Source organism: Mus pahari, chromosome 5, assembly GCF_900095145.1.
Source record: "Mus pahari chromosome 5, PAHARI_EIJ_v1.1, whole genome shotgun sequence".
In the NCBI taxonomy this organism is placed as follows: Eukaryota; Metazoa; Chordata; class Mammalia; order Rodentia; family Muridae; genus Mus; species Mus pahari.
In genome coordinates, this window is record NC_034594.1 from 166917191 (window position 1) to 166938248 (window position 21058).

The 21058-nt window shown below is 39.2% G+C and overlaps 2 protein-coding genes across 4 annotated transcripts in view; both read right to left on the reverse strand.

Moving 5' to 3' along the window:
- Cr1l (complement C3b/C4b receptor 1 like) overlaps positions 1–4734 on the reverse strand; it is a 31205-nt gene extending 26471 nt beyond the window's left edge. Inside the window, exons 1-4 of the mRNA XM_029538760.1 lie at positions 4358–4734; positions 3018–3197; positions 2330–2429; positions 171–256 (exon numbers count right to left, since the gene is read on the reverse strand). Of these exons, the coding sequence (XP_029394620.1) occupies positions 171–256; positions 2330–2429; positions 3018–3197; positions 4358–4475 (484 nt within the window). The 5' untranslated portion in view covers positions 4476–4734. The remainder of the gene's footprint in view (positions 1–170; positions 257–2329; positions 2430–3017; positions 3198–4357) is intronic.
- Positions 4735–13215: 8481 nt separating this feature from the next.
- The window catches only part of Cr2 (complement C3d receptor 2), a 42291-nt gene continuing 34448 nt past the window's right edge, over positions 13216–21058 (reverse strand). Inside the window, exons 18-19 of one of the 3 annotated variants that reach the window (XM_021197971.1) lie at positions 18450–18558; positions 13216–13344 (exon numbers count right to left, since the gene is read on the reverse strand). In XM_021197971.1, the coding sequence (XP_021053630.1) occupies positions 18465–18558 (94 nt within the window). In that variant the 3' untranslated portion in view covers positions 13216–13344; positions 18450–18464. Of the gene's footprint in view, positions 13345–18449; positions 18559–21058 lie in introns of those variants that run through there. The other 2 variants (XM_021197972.1, XM_029538758.1) reach the window with 2 other exon arrangements.

Consider the following 21058-nt stretch of genomic DNA (forward strand, 5'->3'; position numbering starts at 1 on the left):
AGGCCAAAATTTACATGTCTATGTTTGTAAATTTGCAGGTTTATGTCTTTAGAAGAACACCTCCTAGCATACATGAGACCCTGGGTTCAATTTCAGTCCTGCAAAAATTATATAATTCAAGAGAAAATGTAAAATACATGAATAAAAGTAACAGAAAAATTTCAACTTACGCTCACAAACAGGTGCCTCAGTATCCCAATCTACACTTTGATCAGTGATGATACATACAGCAGAAGAGGAACCAATGAGGCGGTATCTACACACAGAATAAAGACTATTAAGTAATATGTAAATAATTGTCTGCTCAAGTTGCTGATTCCCAGGAATTACTCTTAGAAGCTTCAGGATATTTTTTTTCTTGTCAACAAAAATCTTACATCCTCTTTTGGACTTTTTGATTTCCTTCCTCATTCGTTCCTAACTAAATGAGATTTCTCTTTTTATTATCTTACTAAACAATCTGCAGTAAATTATAGTTATTTCCTCCTATGTCTTATAATTAAAGATATTACAAGCATCTTGAAGGTAAAGGAAATATGTGTATTTCTGTATATTATACTAAGATGAATCCATTTATACTTTGTAAGCATTAATGCCTCGAACTCAGAAATCTGCCTGCCTCTGCCTCCCAAGTGGAATTGATCCATTCTTATCTCCTTGTATAAAGCTCAAGTCTAAGTGGATCAAAGAACTCCACATAAAACCAGAGACACTGAAATATATAGAGGAGAAAGTGGGGGAAAGCCTTGAAGATATGAGTACAGGGAAAACAATTCCTGAACAGAACAGCAGTGGCCTGTGCTGTAAGATCAAGAATCAACAAATGGGACCTCATAAAATTGCAAAGCTTCTGCAGGGCAAAAGATAATGCCAATAAGACAAAAAAAAGGCCACCAACAGATTGGGAAAGAATTTTTGCCAATCCTAAATCTGATAAAGGACTAATATCCAATATATACAAAGAGCTCAAGAAGCTGAACTCCAGAAATTCAAATAACCCCATTAAAAAAGGGGGCACAGAGCTAAACAAAGAATTCTTAACTGAGGAATACCAAATGGCTGAGAAACACCTGAAAAAATGTTCAACATCCTTAATCATCAGGGAAATGCAAATCAAAACAACCCAGAGATTCCACCTCACACCAGTCAGAATGGCTAGGATCAAAAATTCCGGGGACAGCAGATTCTGGTGAGGATGTGGAGAAAGAGGAACACTCCTCCATTGCTGGTGGGATTGCAAGCTTGTACAACTACTTTGGAAATCAGTCTGGCGGTTCCTCAGAAAATTGGACATAGTACTACCAGCAAAGATGTTCCAACTGGTAATAGGGACACATGCTCCACTATGTTCATAACTGCCCTATTTATAATAGCCAGAAGTTGGAAAGAACCCAGATGTCCCTCAACAGAGGAATGGATACAGAAAATGTGGTACATTTATACAATGGAGTACTACTCAGCTATTAAAAACAATAAATTTATGAAATTCTTAGCCAAACGGATGTATCTGGAGGATATCATCCTGAGTGAGGTAACCCAGTCACAAAAGAACTCACTTGATATGCACTCACTGATAAGTGGATATTAACCCAGAAACGTAGAACACCCAAAATACAATCTTCAAAACACAAGAAAAATCAAGAAGGAAGACCAACACGTGTATACTTCATTCCTCCCTAAAATAGGGAATAAAATACCCATGGTAGAAGTTGCAGAGACAAAGTTTGGAGCTAAGACAAAAGGATGGACCATCCAGAGACTGCCCCACCCAAGGGTCTATCCCATAATCAGCCACCAAACCCAGACACTATTGCTATATGCCAGCAAGATTTTGATGAAAGGACCCTGATATAGCTATCTCTTGTGAGGTTATGCCAGTGCCTAATACAGAAGTGGATGCCCACAGTCATCTATAGGATAGAACGCAGGGCCCCCAATGGAGGAGCTAGAGAAATTACCCAAGCAGCTGAAGGGGTCTGTAACCCTATAGGTGGAACAACAATATGAACTAATCAGTATCCCCAGAGCTTGTGTCTCTAGCTACATATATAGCAGAAGATGGCCTAGTCGGCCATCATTGGGAAGAGAGGCCCCTTTGTCTTGCAAACTTTATATGTCCCATACAGGGGAACGCCAGGGCCAAGAAGTGGGAGTGAGTGGGTAGTGGAGCAGGGCGGGGGGAGGGTATAGGGAACATTTGGGATAGCATTTGAAATGTAAATGAAAAAAATATCTAATAAAATAATTTAAAGAATAAAATAAAATAAAATAAAAAGAAAGTAGTACTGCTATTCCAGAATTCTTAAATGAAGAGATGTTGCCAACTCACCCTTTATTACAAGTATAATTAATACGGGATCCAAACTGAATGCCTGTGTGTACATGTACCAAGCCATTCTGAGGATCTAAAGGAGTTCTACATTGTTTACCTATGAAAAAGAAACAGAATTTTGGAACCAAGTACAGTAAACTGAACTTTCTTTAGTTTATGAATTTCTAACCTGATTATAACTTACTGTAGAATATATATAATTGTAATATTTCAAAGTTTTGCCACTTTGGGGAAATTCATCACGCACTAGCTTCCAAAAGAACTCTCATCCAAGTTTTTTCTTATTTTCATACAGTGGCTCCCTAAAACATGAAGCATTCTTCTAAGTATTCTAATTTACAGGCCTCAAAGTCTGAAAATTTTTCATTTCTTAATTATTAAATACACTTTGCTTCAGAATCATTAATTACTTAATGACACTTGTGTAAAATTAAGACACCCTAAGTGAAATATTCTGATGATATTTTCTCTTAATCGTGCCCTGTGACATTCATTCTTATTAAATTTATTAACAATTGAGAAGACAGAATCACAGAGTAAAATGATTTGACTGACAAGAATGATGATACACATATACTATATATATCTTAGATAAGATTATTAATGATGTCATAATCTAAAATCCAGACAAACTGAGGCAGACTCTACTATTTGTTACAAAGGAGCTTCTTCTGCAGTTACTCACGTATACACTTATCTTCAGCACTTGTCCAGGTTGAGTCTTCTTGGCATATGATAGAGAACTGCCTCTTGATATATCCTGGGCGACATTCATACTTCAAAAATGTTCCAAAGGGAAACATGGATTCATCAGTTAGATTTAGAGGTTTGGCAGAAGGAAGCTGTGATGGGGCTGGGCACTGACCTGTTGAATGAGACACAACAACATTACATTGGATGAAAGAACTTGCATCATCCCTCATCACTCTCAGTTCTCCAGCTAGCTACAATGGACCATGCATGATCCTCCTCTCTGGCACTCAGGAATGGATCAGTACTATGGTCAAGGAGGAAAAAAAATTATATAATTTAAGAAATGAAACTGCATTTCATTTTGTTAATGTACTTTCCAATACATATTTTGATTTACCTTCTAGACTCAGTTATTTTCCTTTAAGTCTTAGCAACATTAATTATGTGGCAGAGAGAGTCAAATAATATGTAACCAATAACTATATGTTGGAAAAAATCATTTTTATTTAACTTTGGAAATACAATAAAAAATAAACAATGCAAAAGACTTCAAGGAAGTCTTTCTCTTAGAAAGTTCTGATTAAGGAGGAAGGAAAGAAAAATTAGAACTTCCATGGTGGAAGTTCTAAAATTTAATATGTAAATTCTACAGTCCTTTCTACTTGCAAATATTTCATTGCACCTTGAGGCTTCCTGGCTTTTCACATCTTACCCTGGAGTGGGAGTGGAAGGACCTTCCTTAAAGTGGAAATCCAAGGGAGTTGATGAGGATTTGGGGTGGGAGATAAAGTACACAGTCCCAAAACAAAACAGTTGTCAAGTGAAAACTGTATCCCTGGGCCTGTTTGTCTAGGCCTTCGGAGCAAATGCATAGGTAATGTCTCCAAAATAGAAATAAATTAAGGAGCTGGAATTGGGTTAGATATTTGACAGCACCTATTAAATACCAATACCACGAAAGACATCAATATCTCCATTTCACAGATAAGGAAACACAAGAACATACTAACTTTCCTCACAACCAAATTCTAGGATTAGAAATTGCATCTCTCAATATTCCTGCAACCCCCTGTTCCCTTTCTCTCACTACACTCAGCACAGAAAAGCACAGTGTACATCTAATAAAGACAAGCAGCTGGGAGACCACGCGTTCTTGCCGGCTGAGTATGACCCAAGATCTAGGTTGAGCGCGCCCCACGCTCACCCATGGGAAAGGGGCGCTGGGCACCCACAGGCACCCCAGACCAGCATTGGAGTCTGCGCAGAGCCTATTTACCGCGGTTCCCTGGTGAACCGAGTATCCGTGCTTCCCCGGGCCTCCCCGCAGCTCACCCAAAGTTGATGGCAGCAAGAACAGCAGCAAGACCGCCAGCTGGACTCCTCCCCGGCCGAAGGCTACAATGCGCCACGCCGGATCTTTAGGCTCTGAACTCCGAGAGGAGGACTCCATTCCACCCACACCGGTCTCAAACAAGGTCTTACGGCGAAAGGTGTAGAAAGCAGCCCCACCCAGAATGCGGGAAATGGCGCTGGGTTCCGGAATAAAACTTCCTCTTGGGCTGGGAGTGGTCTTGTTTACTCCAAGCCCCTGGGATTTCTGTGGAATTGCCCTTGGGAGACTGATTCAGCAACGCAGGAACTGGATCAATACTTAGTAAGTCAGCTCCAGGAAGTTTTCCATTTGTAGGAACCTTCGACTCCAAAGAAAACAAGGCATTATGGGAACTCGGTTTGCATATAGCCCGGCCCTACTCCTTTTAAAAATCCGCAAGGGTGGAGCCTAACCCTAATCTGCAACAGTGAGCTGACAGTTCCATACCCTGTCTAAGGTACAGTAAGAACCTATTTCCTTATGATGAACTCAGATGTAACATGCCGCTGGAAACAAAAAATAAAAGCAGTGAGTTAATCAGACGTAAATTTTATAAATACGTAGAGGTAAAAACCACAGGTCTCATCTTAAAAGGAATAAGAGTTTATTCTGAAGCCATTTTGAGTGATAATGACCCTGGAACAATGATATGGTTACTCCAAATTTCATGTTCCAACATGGAAGCAGTTTCAAAAAGTTTTTGTGGTTTTACAGAGCAAAGAAAGTCACAAATTAAGGCAAGTTTAAAATTTATTTTGGGGTACATATAAGAAGCAGGTGGTGGAAACTTTTCTATAGGCTCAGGATGGCTCTAATGGCACTTGACTTTTGGATTGGTAGAAGCTAGTTGCCCGATAAGTCAGTAGATTCTAAAAGGTTGTTTGTGGTTTTGTTTGTTTGTTTGTTTTTGTATCTATTGTGTCATGATGTTAGTTGTACTGGATAGCTTTGTGTCAACTTGACACAGCTGGAGTTATCACAGAGAAAGGAGCTTCAGTTGGGGAAGTGCCTCCATGAGATCCAGCTGTAAGGCATTTTCTCAATTAGTGATCAAGGGGGGAGGGCCCCTTGTGGGTGGGACCATCTCTGGGCTGGTAGTCTTGGGTTCTATAAGAGAGNNGNCTGAGCAAGCCANGGGAAGCAAGCCAGTAAAGAACATCCCTCCATGGCNTCTGCATCAGCTCCTGCTTTCTGACCCGCTTGAGTTCCAGTCCTGCATCCTTTGGTGATTAACAGCAGTATGGAAATGTAAGCCAAATAAACCCTTTCCTCCCCAACTTGCTTCCTGGTCATGATGTTTGTGCAGGAATAGAAACCCTGACTAAGACAGTCATGATGTTAGTTCTGACCTAGCCCAAGATAAGGTAATTATTGGTCTCTGGACCAGCAAACTTGCAATCTCTCCAGAGTACTGAAATTCTAATCAGCCAATCAGTCTTTGCAGAAACAGTTAACTTTCAGGAATTTCCTTTCACAGTCAGATGCAGTTTTTGTTCACAACCATAATGTCAGTGCTATTCAGCCTAGACCAGGATAGTGCAGTAATGAATCCGGGAGCCAAGCCAGACCTTGCCATCATCCAAGTGAGATTTGATGGCAGGTGAACAATTAATAAGATTTCAAAAATGGAATAGATAGGATTTGCACTGAATTTTAATTCCTTTCTTAATACTAATGAGAGAGAGCCCTACTCAGAGATTGGTGGTAGTGCTTCTGGAAATAACAAATATAAAGGGCCAAGTTTGGGGAACAGGATTAAGAACTCAAAGATTCCAAGAGAGAAATAGGGCATGAGAACAAAAATGTCCACATTCTGTTTTCAGAACCTGTGGTAGGTACTTTATATGGCAGAAAAAAAAATGGCTAATTAAATTAAATCAAGAACATTTAAGTGGGGAGGTAATCCTGACTACCAAAGTGGGCTTAATAATCCTAAGGAACCTTACAGGAACATAATCCTAAATCAGAGAGGAAGAACAATGAGGACAGAGATCAAAGTTGCTGCCTCCAGAGAGCAAATGATAGCAGCCTCTAAAATATGGAACGAATAAGCAGATTCTTCCCTGGAGCTTTCAGATGGAACCAGTCCTGCTAACACTTTGGATTTAGAATTTAATTTATTCTCGAAAAAGTATGGAAGAAGTTATATTGCAGTTAAGTGTACTTTCTTACACCGTATGCTATCAGAATACACTGCTATCTATCCTCACATTGTTTGGAGGTTACCTTTTAACATCCACTTTCTTCCCTGAGTCCTTGATGGGTTTAGCTCCTGGCTGATATTTACTTCCAACAATGCTCCTCTTCTCTCACTCCTCATTGGCTTCAAAGATCACAGAAAGTTTTATTCCACATGCTTGGCCTCACAGTTCCTTAAATTATCATTGCCTATGATCTTGTCCTCCACTCTACTATGCCACCAAGGCTCATGAGAATATCCTGGAACTGTCATTATAACTGTGTCCTCTCTATGATCTTAACTATCCCCCTTAACCAAAAGTCCTACCCTTCTAGTTCACTCCCACTGTCCTGATTCTCAAAATCTCCATTTCACAGTGCCTGCAAATCCATAGACCTGCAATAACTGGTCTCTTGCTAGATTAGGTTTGTGCTTCATCGCTACAATCACCATTTTATATACACCTTCACTTACAGTATTTATTAACAGAACAACAAAAATTTCAATTCTCTATTATTTTGCCTCCATTACTATAACAATGAGTATGGCTAGAGAAAAACAAAGAATTGGTGATGACTAGTCTTTCTGTAAGGGTCTATACTGACTGGTTTTGTGTCAACTTGACACATGCTGGAGTTATCACAGAGAAAGGAGCTTCAGTTGGGGAAGTGCCTCCATGAAATCCAGCTGTGGGACATTTTCTCAATTAGTGATCAAGGGGGAAAGGCCCCTTGTGGGTGGGACCATCTCTGAACTGGTAGTCTTGGGTTCTATAAGAGCAGGCTGAGCAAGTCAGGGGAAGCAAGCCAGTAAGTAACATCCCTCCATGGCCTCTGCATCAGCTCCTGCTTCCTGACCTGCTTGAGTTCCAGTCCTGACATCCTTTGATGATTAACTGCAATGTGGAGAGTGTAAGCTAAATAAACCCTTTCCTCCCCAACTTGCTTCTTGGTCATGATGTTTGTGCAGGAATAGAAGCCCTTACTAAGACAGGGTCCATGATTCTCTGAAGAATGATACTGCAGTCTCAAATAGTATGTAAACTCAAAGAGTGTTTTATTTTGCAGAAGTCCAGCATGCTGGGGTCTACCATCTACAAAGATGGAGAGACCCCAAAGTGAGCTCCCAGGCCTGTTTTAAAGCACATTAGGGGAATTCCAGGGAGGGTTAGGTGACCTCTATCTTAATCTTGGCTCTATCTCTAGGGATACTCCAGAACCATTGCTGGGACCTGGAGGGGCTGGAAGCTGTTGCTGGAGAAGTCTGGAAACTTGCTGAGGAAGTCTGGAAGATGCTGCTGACCCATTGCCCTTGCCTCAGGCCAGGTGGCAGGGCAGCTTCTGAGGCCTGGACTTGCCTGGATTTGCCCAGTTCTTGGAAACAAAGATTTAGGTCTAATCTCCTGTACTGCCAATTTGAAGCTTGTCATAGAGTCAGCCTAGCCTTCTCATTACTTTAATGACAATTTATTTCATTTAGAGCTTTATGCTAGGATAACAACACATTAAGGGATAATCCTTCTGGTCAAAAAAAATAAAATACCTGGCCTGTATAGATGACTAATATTCCATTTGGACAAGATCAATCACCTGGCCAAGAGGCTGCCTCTAGAAAGGTAGGCTCACATAAAGCCATGCTTAAGAGATAGAAAAATTATCACTTAAATGAGATACTGTGCTTTTTTCCTTCCCGAAAATTCTACCCACCCCCAGCTATGTTGATTTGTAAGTCACCAACTTTTCTGAAGTACACAGAAAAGAATGACTTCATTTTCTTTCTTTTTCTTTTCTTTCTTTGGTTTTGTTGTTGTTACTGTTTGTTTGTTTCTACATTTTTATTTACTTGCTTTTATGTGCATGTTTGTCTGTTCACTGCCTATGTTCAGTACATACAGGGACCAGAAGAGAGATTCAGATCTCTTCAGTTTGGAAGTTACAAGTGTTAGCATTATGTGGAATTGGAATTGAAGCCTAGTGTTCTGGAAAAGCAACCAGTACTCCTACCGAGTAAGCCATCCCTCCAGTCCTTCTTTCTACCTCTCTTCTAAGCATATTTTCCCTAACCCTTTAGTTTTCTCAAATACTTTGTGTTTCACTCTTTTTCTACAGACATCCTCTCTATCATTGCCTGCCACTATATGGCTGACCTCCATGATGATTTAATCCAACTGGCATGAATTGTTTTCTTCTCCATTTCCCTCCTCTGGGCAACTGCTGAGGTTTACAACTTACAGAGTCTGGGGAATGGTTTCTGTGAAAGTTTAGTAAAATTGTCCTTGAGCTACTGTTTTATTCCATTCTTGGTTTATTTTATTGATGAAATTAAGAACTCCAAGAGGGAACCCAGATTTCCCTAGTATCTGATCACAAAGGGAGTTTCCTAAGTTTTAGCAACCTATGTAATTCTGCTTGATGTCCCCACTGTTCTTTAATCAATTAACTATTTCATTATAAATGACTTCCATGTGAATTGTAGTGTGTTTGCTTGCAGTCCTGGTCTCTATCCACTGGATACCAGGAGTATTTCCCTCCTCTAGTTTTAACTACCACAATGACTATAGACAAAACCATCCCATCTAAGAAACACTGAGGTAGATTATTCCTATCCAAAGCTCCAAAACTAGTCAAACATTGCAGGTTTTACCATCTTCTCATTTCCCTGCCTATTTCCACTGGTTTGTTTGCATGCTTTTGTACTAAGGTGATAAAGCACAACTATTAAATGGCCTGTTTGAAGGAATTGTTGACCACAGAAGCAGTATGTACTGGAATGTTCGACAAGTGAACTATGCCACCAGACAGAAGAACTGGTAAGGTCAAACCCCAGGGAATCTCAAAATTGAGAATGGCAGGTGTGGAGCCCACTCCCTGCCAAACTACCTGATCTGGAACACATAACCATGACACCTGCCCTGAGAGGACCATGACAATGGGTCACATAACATTAAAACCTGGAGTTCTCCATGCTAATGAGGTTTCTAGATAGGCCCCCAAATGTTTAGCCAAGTGAGCTTACCTTCCTGGGCATTCCTTTCCAGAAAAGGTATTTAATGCCTGCTTTACCCTGGGTAAGATGTGTGTATTTACAATGGCCATCAAATAAAGCAGTTTTGACAAGCAAGGACTGTCTCCTTCATCAAGGATCTTCTCAGGGGAGGCCTTTAGCATAAATATCCTAAATCTATTAGAGAAGGGCTTTTTTCTTCCAAGCCCTCCTTACTCTTGGCACTCACTTGGAATTTTGCTTCCATCAAGGTCTCAGCCTTCCCCTTCCTGCCTGGAGAGGGAAAGCTCAGACCCTCAGAGCCCTGTTCCCAAATCGCAGTAGTGCTGGCAGCACCTGGGTACACAGGTGACTAGGAACCACAGCATCCATCTCAGACTCCACTGTTTCTCACCCAGGGAAACATGGACTGAGACCCCCTATTATGGACTGTGTTCTGCCTCCCCTGAGTGGCGTACCGGGCACCCAAGCAGTTAAGCAGAAATGTAGCTGGCATTGGAATACTAAAGTTATAGGTTTCACATTGTCAGCAAATATTTTCATCAGTGTTTAGAGAGTGTTTTCTAGAGGGTGAAGCCAGAAAGAGAAAAGAGACTAGGAGATAGAACGGATTCCTTGGGATGTAATATTAGTCTTCAGTTCCTGTAGAGGTAATTTTCTTTTTAATTATTTTCTGTGTCTGGCTGTGTCTTAATTTGGTTTTCTATTACTATGAAGAGACACTATGACCGTGGCAACTCTTATAAAGAAAAACATTTAATTGTGGCTGGCTTACAGTTCAGAGTTCTAGTCCATTATTGTCATGGGAGGAAAGTTGGCAGCATGCAGTCAGACATAGTACTAGAGAGGTAGCTGAGAGTTCTACATCTTGATCCTCAGGCAGCAGGAAAAGTAAATGAAACACACTTCCTCCAACAAGGCCATATTTCCTCCAACAAGGGCAAGCTTCCTAATAGCCCAACTCCCTATAGGTCTATGGGGGCCATTTTGTTCAAACTACCACATTCTACTTCCTGGACCCCATAGGCTTTTAGCCATATCATAATGCAAAATGCATTGACTCCAATCTCAAAAGTCCCCATAGTCTATAACAATCTCAAACTTGTTTGAAAGTTCAAGGCTTCTTCTGAGACTCATCCAATCTTTTAACTTTAATTCCTGTAAAATCAAAATCAAAAAGCAGATCACATACTTCCAACATATAAGGATGTCCAGCTTTGACACATCAGAGTCTGAAGTAGGGGGCATGGAGTCAGCAGAACACACAGACACAGAATCTTCTTGATTATTATACAAGTTCTCTTAACTTTATTTTCCCCCATAGCTTATGTCACTCACCAAAATCTCTCAAGCAATATAAAAATTACAATGTGACTACATTCCATTTTTCTTTAAGTGAACAATTACAGTGAGTATACATTAAAAAAAAGAAAAAAGTGTTCCCCTATATCATCTCATGATCAAATGCTTTATGTATTATGTATTAAAAAATATTTTCAAAAACCCACATGCATTTGTAACCAAGCACTTGTTATATATTAACAAAGTAGAAGCAAGCAAGCTAATTTTCTCAGCCAGATTCTTTTACTGGCAGGCAGTAATTTGCAGTTACAAAGAAAGAATGATTTTATCTTAAAAAGTAATCTTATAAAAATCTTAAAGGAATCACAAGTCTAAATTTTTATAGAAAAAAATCAGTCATTTCTACTTTAAATCCTTAGGGTGCACATCTACTCATTAACAAATTTTTATTTAATCAATACCAGGAAGCTGAGGGCAAAAAATGAGTACACAAAATTAATCATCACCTTGATCATTAGCCCAGCTTTAGCAAGAGAGGCACGTCAGCCAATGTTGGGCTTCCATTGTTCTTGTCTCCTGACCTCAAAAATTTCCTAGCCCAACTATTAAGAATGTTCCTTTCTGAACTTCAGATTGTTCTCTAAAATTTTCTATGTCAAATATACCAGCAAAAACATCTTAACCTAACTTTCCCAACAATCCATATCTCCAAATTCTTTCTAAGGGTGGTGAATGTTACTAAACATGTATAACTCTAAGTCTTACTGAGGGTTATAAATGAATCATTCATCTGCTCCAGCAGCAAAGCTTGAAAAAGATCAATCACTATTATTGTTAAGTGACAAAGATACTGCCCAGACAGGGGCTGGACAACCCCTTAGAGTTTTCATACAACTCATAGTTTAGGAGCAGCATGATGTCTGAGAGAACTATAGAGGGATTTCCATAACAACATGAAGTCCTCAAGACATCTAGTCCTTGGAGCTCTGCCTCTCTGATGCACGCCCATCATGATTGTGCCACATCCCATGAGTTCTGTTTGTTGTTCTTCTCTGTGGGCCTCAACATAATGTCATAGGATATACATTATAATTCTAAAGGGGAGCATCGAAGAAATACTGAACCAAAAACTATCTGTGCAAACTCTGAACTCTGTATCTCCATGTCTGAAGTTAAAATATTCTTCAGACCTCCAATTCCTTTCATCTTTGTTGACGGAAATATGCCTCTTTCTCATGGGCTGATTCCAATCTCTGTTAGCAGCTCTCCTTTGAAGGTATCCCACAGCTCTGGCATCTCCAACATTTTGGGGTCTTCAAGACAATCCAGGCTTTACCTTCATAGCTTCACTCAATGACCTCTCTAGGCCTCCATGCAGGGACACCCCTGACACATGTCTGGCCTCTTTAGCTTTCCCTAGCCACAACACAAGAGTCCATAACCCCTTTCTTGTATCCTTGACTTTACAGCCAGAACCATATGACTAAAGCTGCCATGATATGTTGCTTGCTGGGGCCCTCATTCAAATAATTTTTCACAATCTTTCTGTTTTAGAAGCTTTCCTCATTGCATAAGCATGGCTGTCCTGCAACTTGCTTTGCAGACCAAGCTAACCTTAAATTCTGGGATTAAAAGTGTACGCTACCATGCTTTGCCCTAAACTTTTTTTTAATTCTCTTTCACTTTTCTTTAATTCTTTTTTACAAATAGGAAGCTTAGTTAGGTAAGGTCTTGCTCTGAGCTTACCACTCCCTTTACTCATTTAGCATCAGGGTTTCCTTTAAACTGTTTACACTTTCTGGTGCTCCTTTTCTCCTCGAATGTTACATTTTGTATTTTTCCTTGCTCAGCTTGCTCCTATTAGTTATAGGTCTGCACAAAAGTGACCACTAGTAACTGCACAACAGAGTCAATCTAGACTGTTTTGAGATCTCCTTTGCCAACATAAAATTTATCCAAAACTCTTCCGTTTAGCCATGGACAGATTTTTTTTTTTTTTTGACAAGAGCAGAGAGCAGCCACAATCTTCACTGAAATATAACAACAATCTGTAGGCCACATACTAAAATTCTTCTTATCTGAAACCTCTTGAGCTAGGCCCTCATAGTTGAAATCACCCTAAGCATCATTTTCTTCTGTGCTCCTCTAGGGCGGTCTATTGAGCTGTGCTTAAAGCATTCCACTGCTCTCCTAACCCAAAGTCCCAAAGTCCACATGCCTCCAAACAAAAGCATTCTCAGGTCTATCACAGTACCCCAGACTCTAGTTTCAACTTCTGTCTTATTTTGGGTTTCTATTTCTGTGAAGATACACCATAACTTTGACAACTCTGATAGAAAAAAACATTTAATTGGGGCTGGCTTACAAATCAGAGGTTTAGTCCATTGTTGTCATGGAAGGTAGCTTGGTGGCATGTAAGCAGATATGGTGCTGAAGAGGTAGCTGAGAGTTTTACATGTTGATCTGCAGGCAACAAAAAAAGAGAGAATGAGACATACTTTCTCCAACAAGGCCATAACTACTACAACAGCCTAATAGTACTATTCTCTATGGGCCTAATAGAGACCATTTTTATTCAAACAACCACAGACTGTTTTGCAATCATGTATTTTTGTGCACCTTCTGTGTACCTGGTACCCACAGTCACCAGAGGAGGCTAATTCCCTGGAATTGGAATTTTATAGTTGTAAGCTGTCATGTAGGTGCTAAGAATTAAACCCAACCCTAGGTCCTCTGGAAGACCAGCAGGTGTTTCTAACTGCTGAGACATCTTTCCATCCCTCCATGTGATTTTTAACTGTCCCTGAGAGAAACATTACCCCAAGTGAGTATGCTTGACCAGATCAGAGAAGGAAGTTTCTATTAAAGTCAGTGTTTCCAGTTAGATGCACTTATCACAACCACTGGAATATTTCAGATGCAGGAGTGTCCAACCTTTTTGTTTCTCCAACATGCATTGTCATCTAAAAACCTCACACTTGAGAACTGTTCAAGCCAAGTTACAAAAAGAAATCTAATAATATTTTAAGTAAGTTTTTTATTTTGTGTTTGACTGTATTCATAGTTCTCCTGGGCTTCATGTGGCCTACAGGCCTTAGTTTGGACACCTCTGGTAGATGTTGAAAGCTCCATGATGATCCAAAGCATATGGTAGGAGTGAGTAGGCTGCTTTCAAAAAGATGGTACTACATATAAAGATGGGTTTTCCTTAAGAAGTGTACTTGCACTGTCATTTACATTTCCATACCCATAACCTGGCTTCAGTTAGATCATAAATAGGGCTTCATAGAAGAAGCCTCACTATACCATGGCTGTGAACCCAACTTTAACATCAAATAAAACATCTCTGCTCTGCTTAAGAATAAATTGCATGTAAAAAATTATAGCTTCTAAAATTAGTTCACTGATGCCGCAACCACTCAGAGATTTACTGATACTCAAATGCTTTCTTTCTTATCAATGTTCAATGTAATTCCAAGCCATGAGACACACTGAAATAAATAATTTCTGTGTAGGTAACAATGTGACCAGTGTAACTAGAACATCAACATTCTCTCTATTTGACAATTACAACTATTAATCAATTAGATGGTATTATTCTATTAGGAAGTACTGAAGAGGGCTGGACAGTGGTGGCATATGCCTGTAATCCCAGCACTTGGGAGGCAGAGGCAGGTGGATTTCTGAGTTCGAGGCCAGCCTGGTCTATAAAGTGAGTTCCAGGACAGCCTGGACTGCACAAAGAAACCCTGTCTTGAAAAACCAAAAAAAAAAAAAGATAATATGAACTGGAACACATAATTGTATTTTATGCTGATAAATACAAATAAAATAAAAATCAGTGTCTATCCAACAAATATTTAATCACTTTTCTTTGGGTCCCTTGCTTTGAGTGCAGGATCCCTCAGATATAATGTTCCCTTTCTCTTCTGTTCTTTTGCTAAGACTCCCCAGGAAAAAGTAACATTTTCCTCCTCAAATTCTACAATAGCTTCTCTGTACTTTGCTATGACACTTATTCTTACCTTATGACATGTATGTCTTTTGTGTCCTACTAAATTAAATCTGAGAGGACAGAGGGTATATATAGGAGTCAGTTTAAAGTCATAGCGAACTATAAATTCTTTATTAAAGGATTTATACATATGTGCCTGGGTATGGATGTGCACCACATGTATGCAAAAGCTCACAGACGTCAGCAGAAGACATGGATTCTTTGGAACTGAAGTTGCAGATGGTTGTGAGTCATTATGCTATGCGGGTTCTGGGAATTAAAACTCTGCAAGAGCAATAAGTGCTCTTAACCTCTGAAGCATTCATTTTTCCATATCCTGGTCCTAAATTCTTTGGCCAAGAGAATATTTTAGCTTTAGGTTTTCCATCTGGAATATTTTTTGTGGGTTTTTTTTTTTTTGAGACAGGGTTTCTCTGTGTAACCCTGGCTGTCTTGGAACTCACTCTGTAGACCAGGCTGACCTCGAACTCAGAAATCCACCTGCCTCTGCCTCCCAAGTGCTGGGATTAAAGGCATGCACCACCACTGCCTGGCTCCATCTGAAATATTAATTCACCTTGGTATCATCTTTCTCCTTTAATTCTACAAAAAAGTTCTTATTAATTTTATCAGCAAATTTTGGGCTCCTAAATCCAATGCTCAATTTTCATTATTTGGCATTTTTGAGCTATCAATAGATATCTTTCAATATAGTAGTGAAATCTAATTAAGACGCTCAGCAAGATAAACCTTATAGTGTTCACTCCCATGCTTTTTAGGGGGGGTGAAGTGGGGGACCTCAGGTGGATTATAAACAACGCTTGCTCACCTTTCTGGACTTTTCATCATTCAGTCTTCTACTTCCAGCTCACTTTAATAATTGCTTTTTCTCTTAATTTCTAGGATCTTCCCCAGTCTTATTCTCATCTAATCAGTTGCTTCCTAGTCTTTGCAAGCTTCATGATTAGGGGAGAATGGTTGTACACTCACCATCATATCATATAGCAACATCTTCCTGGCTCCTGTTTGTCCTAGCTTCCATTTTGTGACTAAGTATTTATTCCTGTCCAAGAAACTCCTCCACTAAGATCTTAGCCCAACAATTCTTTTTACTCACTTGCTTTTATTTTTTTCCATTTCTACTAGGTCATCTCATCATTTTATAGGAACTGTGCCATAGATGCATATATTAATTATTCAAGTCTTTATTTTTGTTATGATTTTCAGACCCATTATTGAAAAACTCCTAGAGATAGCATACCTCCCAGTACTTTGATTTCTGTTCTTTCATTTTCTCTTAAGACTAATCCAAATTATTTCTACCAAAACCATTTTGTCAGTTTTATCAACAAATTTTGTGCTAAATCCAATTTTTGTTGCTTGTCATTTTTAAGCTGTCAACAGCAAATTCAAAGTTCTTTCCCTCTTTCCTAAGTTTCCTGTACCTGAACCCAACACACCACACTGGGGTCTCTACATCAGAGGCTGACTCTTTGCTAGTCTTCCTCATTTTACAACTCCCCATATTAGGAACCATAAGTAAGGCTCAGTATTTGGACTTTTTTTTTCTTCTATGGCTTCTTAAACCCCCATGATAATCTGATACAGTCTTTTTATTTAAGTAGGTGTTTCTGTGTTCAGTATCATCTGTGATGCTTGTAATGTGAATTTGTCAGCTGCCTTCTTGATACCTTTATTTGATTATTTGTTAAGTATCTCACATTTAACACCTCTAAAGCAAAACTGATTTCTTCCAGTATACTTACCACATTCTGAATTATCTTAATAGCAACTTTATCCTTCCAGTAGCTTAGGTCCCAAATCCCTGGCATCATTATTGGTATCTTTATCTTTTAAATCATTTATCTCCCTTGTTGTTATCTTTAAAATGAATGCAAAAATATGGTCTCTTCTTTGCCAGGCTGTTGTTGTATCAGCCTCCTTGCTCATTCCCTTCTCCTATGCTTAACTTCCTGTAGCCTCTTGTTAACATAACAGTTAAAGTGGTGATATAATTCTTCTGCTTAAAACTCAGGTGGTTTAGAATAAGGAACAAAATACCCATGAAAGGATATAGGTACAGAGACAAAATTTAGAGTTAAGATGAAAGGATGGACTATTCAGAGACTACCCCATCCGGGGATCCATCCCATCATCAGCCACCAAACCCAGATACTAATGCACATGCCAGCAAGATTCTGCTNAAGGGACCCTGATATNGNNGCCTCTTGTGAGGCTATGCCAGTGCCTGGCAAACACAGAAGTGGATGCTCACAGTCAGCTATTGGATGGAACACAGGGCCCCCAATGGAGGAGCTAGAGAAAGTACCCAAGGAGCTGAAGGGGGATGCAACCCTGTAGGTGGAATAACAATATGAACCAACCAGTACCCCCTGAGCTCGTGTCTCTAGCTGCATGTGTAGCAGAAGATGGCCTAATTGGCCATCATTGGGAAGAGAGGCCCCTTGGTCTTGCAAACTTTATATGACCCAGCACAGGAGAGGTCCAGGGCCAAGTAGTAGGAGTGGGTGGGTAGGGGAGCAGGGGTGGGGGTGGGGGGATAGGGAACTTTTGGGATAGCATTTGAAATGTAAATAAAGAAAATAATAAGAAGAACAAAAAAAACAAAACAAAAACAAAAAACAAACAAACAAAAAAAGACATGCTAGCCTGTTTAATAAACAATCTCCCTATTGCTAATACACATTTCAAGTTGGCTGGTATGAAATTTTATATGTTCTAAATATATATTAGAAATATTTTTTAAAAAAAACCTCAGGTGGTATCTACCATCTCAAAATAAAAACTTATTACAATAACCTAGCCCACCCTATCTAACCAGCCAGTTCCTTTCCACATAACACTCTGAACATGTTTTTCCTATTTAAAAAATCCACTCTAGGCTATACAAACTACTTTGCTATGCCAACATAGGAAGACCTCTAAGCCTTTGAACTAGCCATTGTTTGTATATTCCTTGAATCCTCTTCTATGTAGTTACTTGGCTGGCTCTCTACTTTTCCAGTCATTGCATAAATGTCATTTTTATGGTGAATACTTTCAATGTTATCACTTTCTTTTCTCTATCATCTTTCCTTGCTTATTTCTCTTTAATAATATTCTTATTCATTTTCTCTCATTTTTTGTTTCTGTTTTTGATTGTTTTTTGGAGACAGACCCTCATACAGTCCACTCTGCCCTCCAATTCACTATGTAGCTAAATTCAAATGTCAGCCTTAAATTCCTGGTCTTTCTCCCACTTCCTAAGTACTAGAATCAAAGGCATATACCACCGTATCTGACTTTATTTTATTTTTAATAATTTTACATTATTCTTAATCATTTTATTAATTACATTTGTTACATATTTACTGAATAGAAAAATGATTTCTATTTTTTTAAATAAGATTGTCAGTTGGAATATGAAGTAGGTAAGCTAATAAGATTGTGCATGAATATAAAGACTGAAATAGAACAATATTTCCTTAAGGACGTGATTTAAAATGCTATGAGAAAATATTAAAGCAAATCTTGACCTATGTATAAGTAACTATATTTCAATTTCATTATACACCAACTTTTCATATGATCAGCTTGCTGGGTTGTATGGATCAATAGAATATACTTCTCGTGTTTCTAAATGAAGAGCTCCTTCTTTGGGTCTTGTCCTTGTATGATAATTGCTAAAAAGAAGACATAAAAAAACTGTCAAATATTTACTCATTAATTGTGATTATAGTAAGGATTCATTAGCTGTCTGCTTTCTATCACTCACAGAAAATTGTATTTTCACATGTGATTTCATCTTATTTTCTTAAATATTACACAGCATAGGCCCCAATTTTAACAGCACATACAAATAAATAACTTGGTAATTTTTTGTTGGTAATTGTTTGGTATTGTTCAAGTTAGAAACTGGCACTAGATAACTTATTGCTCTCATTTACAAAACAATAAAAGCTTTAGAGAAATTTCAATTAGTAGAAAATAAATTTAAGTAAATTAGAAAATGAAATTGAAATCAGTGTTAGGAACTTTTAAAAACATGCTTGTTGCTGGGCGTGGTGGTACACAACTTTAATCCCAGCATTTGGGAGGCAGAAGCAGGCAGATCTCTGTGAGTTCAAGGTCAACCTGTTTTACAAAGCAAGTTCCAGGGAAGCCAGAGATGTTACGCAGAGAAACCCTGTCTCAAACAACAAACAACAAAAACATAACTGATTGGTTCATATCAATTCAGACTCTAGAACATAGTGTCCTATGGTATAACACATTAATAAGTGATAATAAGCAGACAGGGACACTATGAATTATTTTTAGATAACCTTTTTTTCCCAAAACTTCCTACACATGTTGTGTTTTGATAGTAAGCTTAGAAACCACATTATCTACTTCTTTAAAATTTTAATTACTCTTGGCTAAAATTATCTCCTAACTTCCTGTGAGAAAAGCCATACAAATGACAGCCCAATTTTTGTCTTTTAGATATTTTCTTTTGAATTCCTTAAGTATCATTCTTCTAGTTTTCCTCCTTCTCTATGTTTTTTTCCTCACACCTTTAAATATTACATCTCATTGTGATTTCACCCTTTTTGTTCTTTGTGATCTCAAGACTTCCACTGTATGTTACTTACCTGAGTCCAGACCCCTTTAAATTCTACATCACAAATGCCTCGTAATACTGCCCCATATTCTGCTTCTCTCCCATCAGTGAATCCCTCTCCCTGGGGTTTTTCTATGTGCCTTTCTTTCCACATCTAGTACAAATCATTAAGTTCAGAAAAATCTTTCTTCATAGCAGTGCTAAAGCCTCCTGAACCCTGCCTTGCTTCTGGAAATATAAATCTTCAAGACTTTATTTCCTTGCAATGATCTTACAGGTCACACAACTTCTTATCATAGTGTAGATGACCTTGCTAGATTTCCCTCAATGCCTGCTTAGTGGAAAATTGTTAGTTCCATAAATGCTATTAAAAAAAAAAAAAAGCCACCCCCGCGCCATCTTGGGTGCAATCTTGGTGGAGGGTCCCAAGGTCCCCAGAGGACTCTCCAAGCTGCAGGCACCCTAACGCACCGAGGATCTTGAGATCACAGGTGAGTGGAACACAACATCTGTTCCAAAAGACCCAGAGGGTCTTGTGCTTGCAGCAACAGAGTCAAAGGACAAAGGCAGGCCCTAGCATACCCAGAAACTTGGGATCACTGAGGTGGCAGAAGCAACAGAGCTTCTTGGACAGGGTCCCTTCAGGATTTCAACCTCAGCCAGGAGACAGAGCTGAGACCCAGACCCTGGGCACCTTCCCTGCTAGAGGAGAGTCAGCCTACAGGGAGGGCTCTGACCCCAGGACTCAGGAGGTGGATCTGAGCTCCAGACCTCTGTGTGCCTTCCCTGCAAGAGGAGAGATTGCCTGCAGAGAGTGCTCTGACCACTGGGACTCAAGAGAGTGTTGGAATCCCAGGAGTGCAGACAGGCTAAAGAATCACAGGAGGAACAAGCCAGAGACCGCTAGAACATCTAATACCAGAGATTACCAGATGACAAAAGGCAAACATAAGAATCTTATTAACAGACAACAAGACCACTTGGCATCATCAGAACTCAGTATGCCCTCCACAGCAAGTCCTGGATACCCCAACACACCCAAAAAAACAAGATTTGGATTTAAAATCATATCTCATGATGCTGGTAGAGGATTTTAAGAAGGGCATTAATAATTCACTTAAAGAAATACAGGAAACTACTGCTAAACAGGTAGAAGCCCTTAAAGAGGAAGCACAAAAATCCCTTAAAGAATTACAGGAAAACACAACCAAACAGGTGATGGAATTAAACAAAACCATCCAAGATCTAAAAATGGAAATAGAACCAATGAAGAAAACCCAAAGGGAGAGAACTCTGGAGATAGAAACCCTAGGAAAGAAATCAGGGACCATAGATGTAAGCATCAGCAACAGAATATAAGAGATGGAAGAAAGAATCTTCTCAGGTGCAGAAGATTCCATAGAGAACATGGACACAACAATCAAAGAAAATGCAAAATGCAAAAAGATCCTAACCCAAAACATCCAGGAAATCCAGGACACAATGAGAAGACCAAACCTTAGGATAATAGGTATAGATGAAAATGAAGATTTTTTCAACTTAAATGGCCAGTAAATATCTTCAACAAAATTATAGAAGAA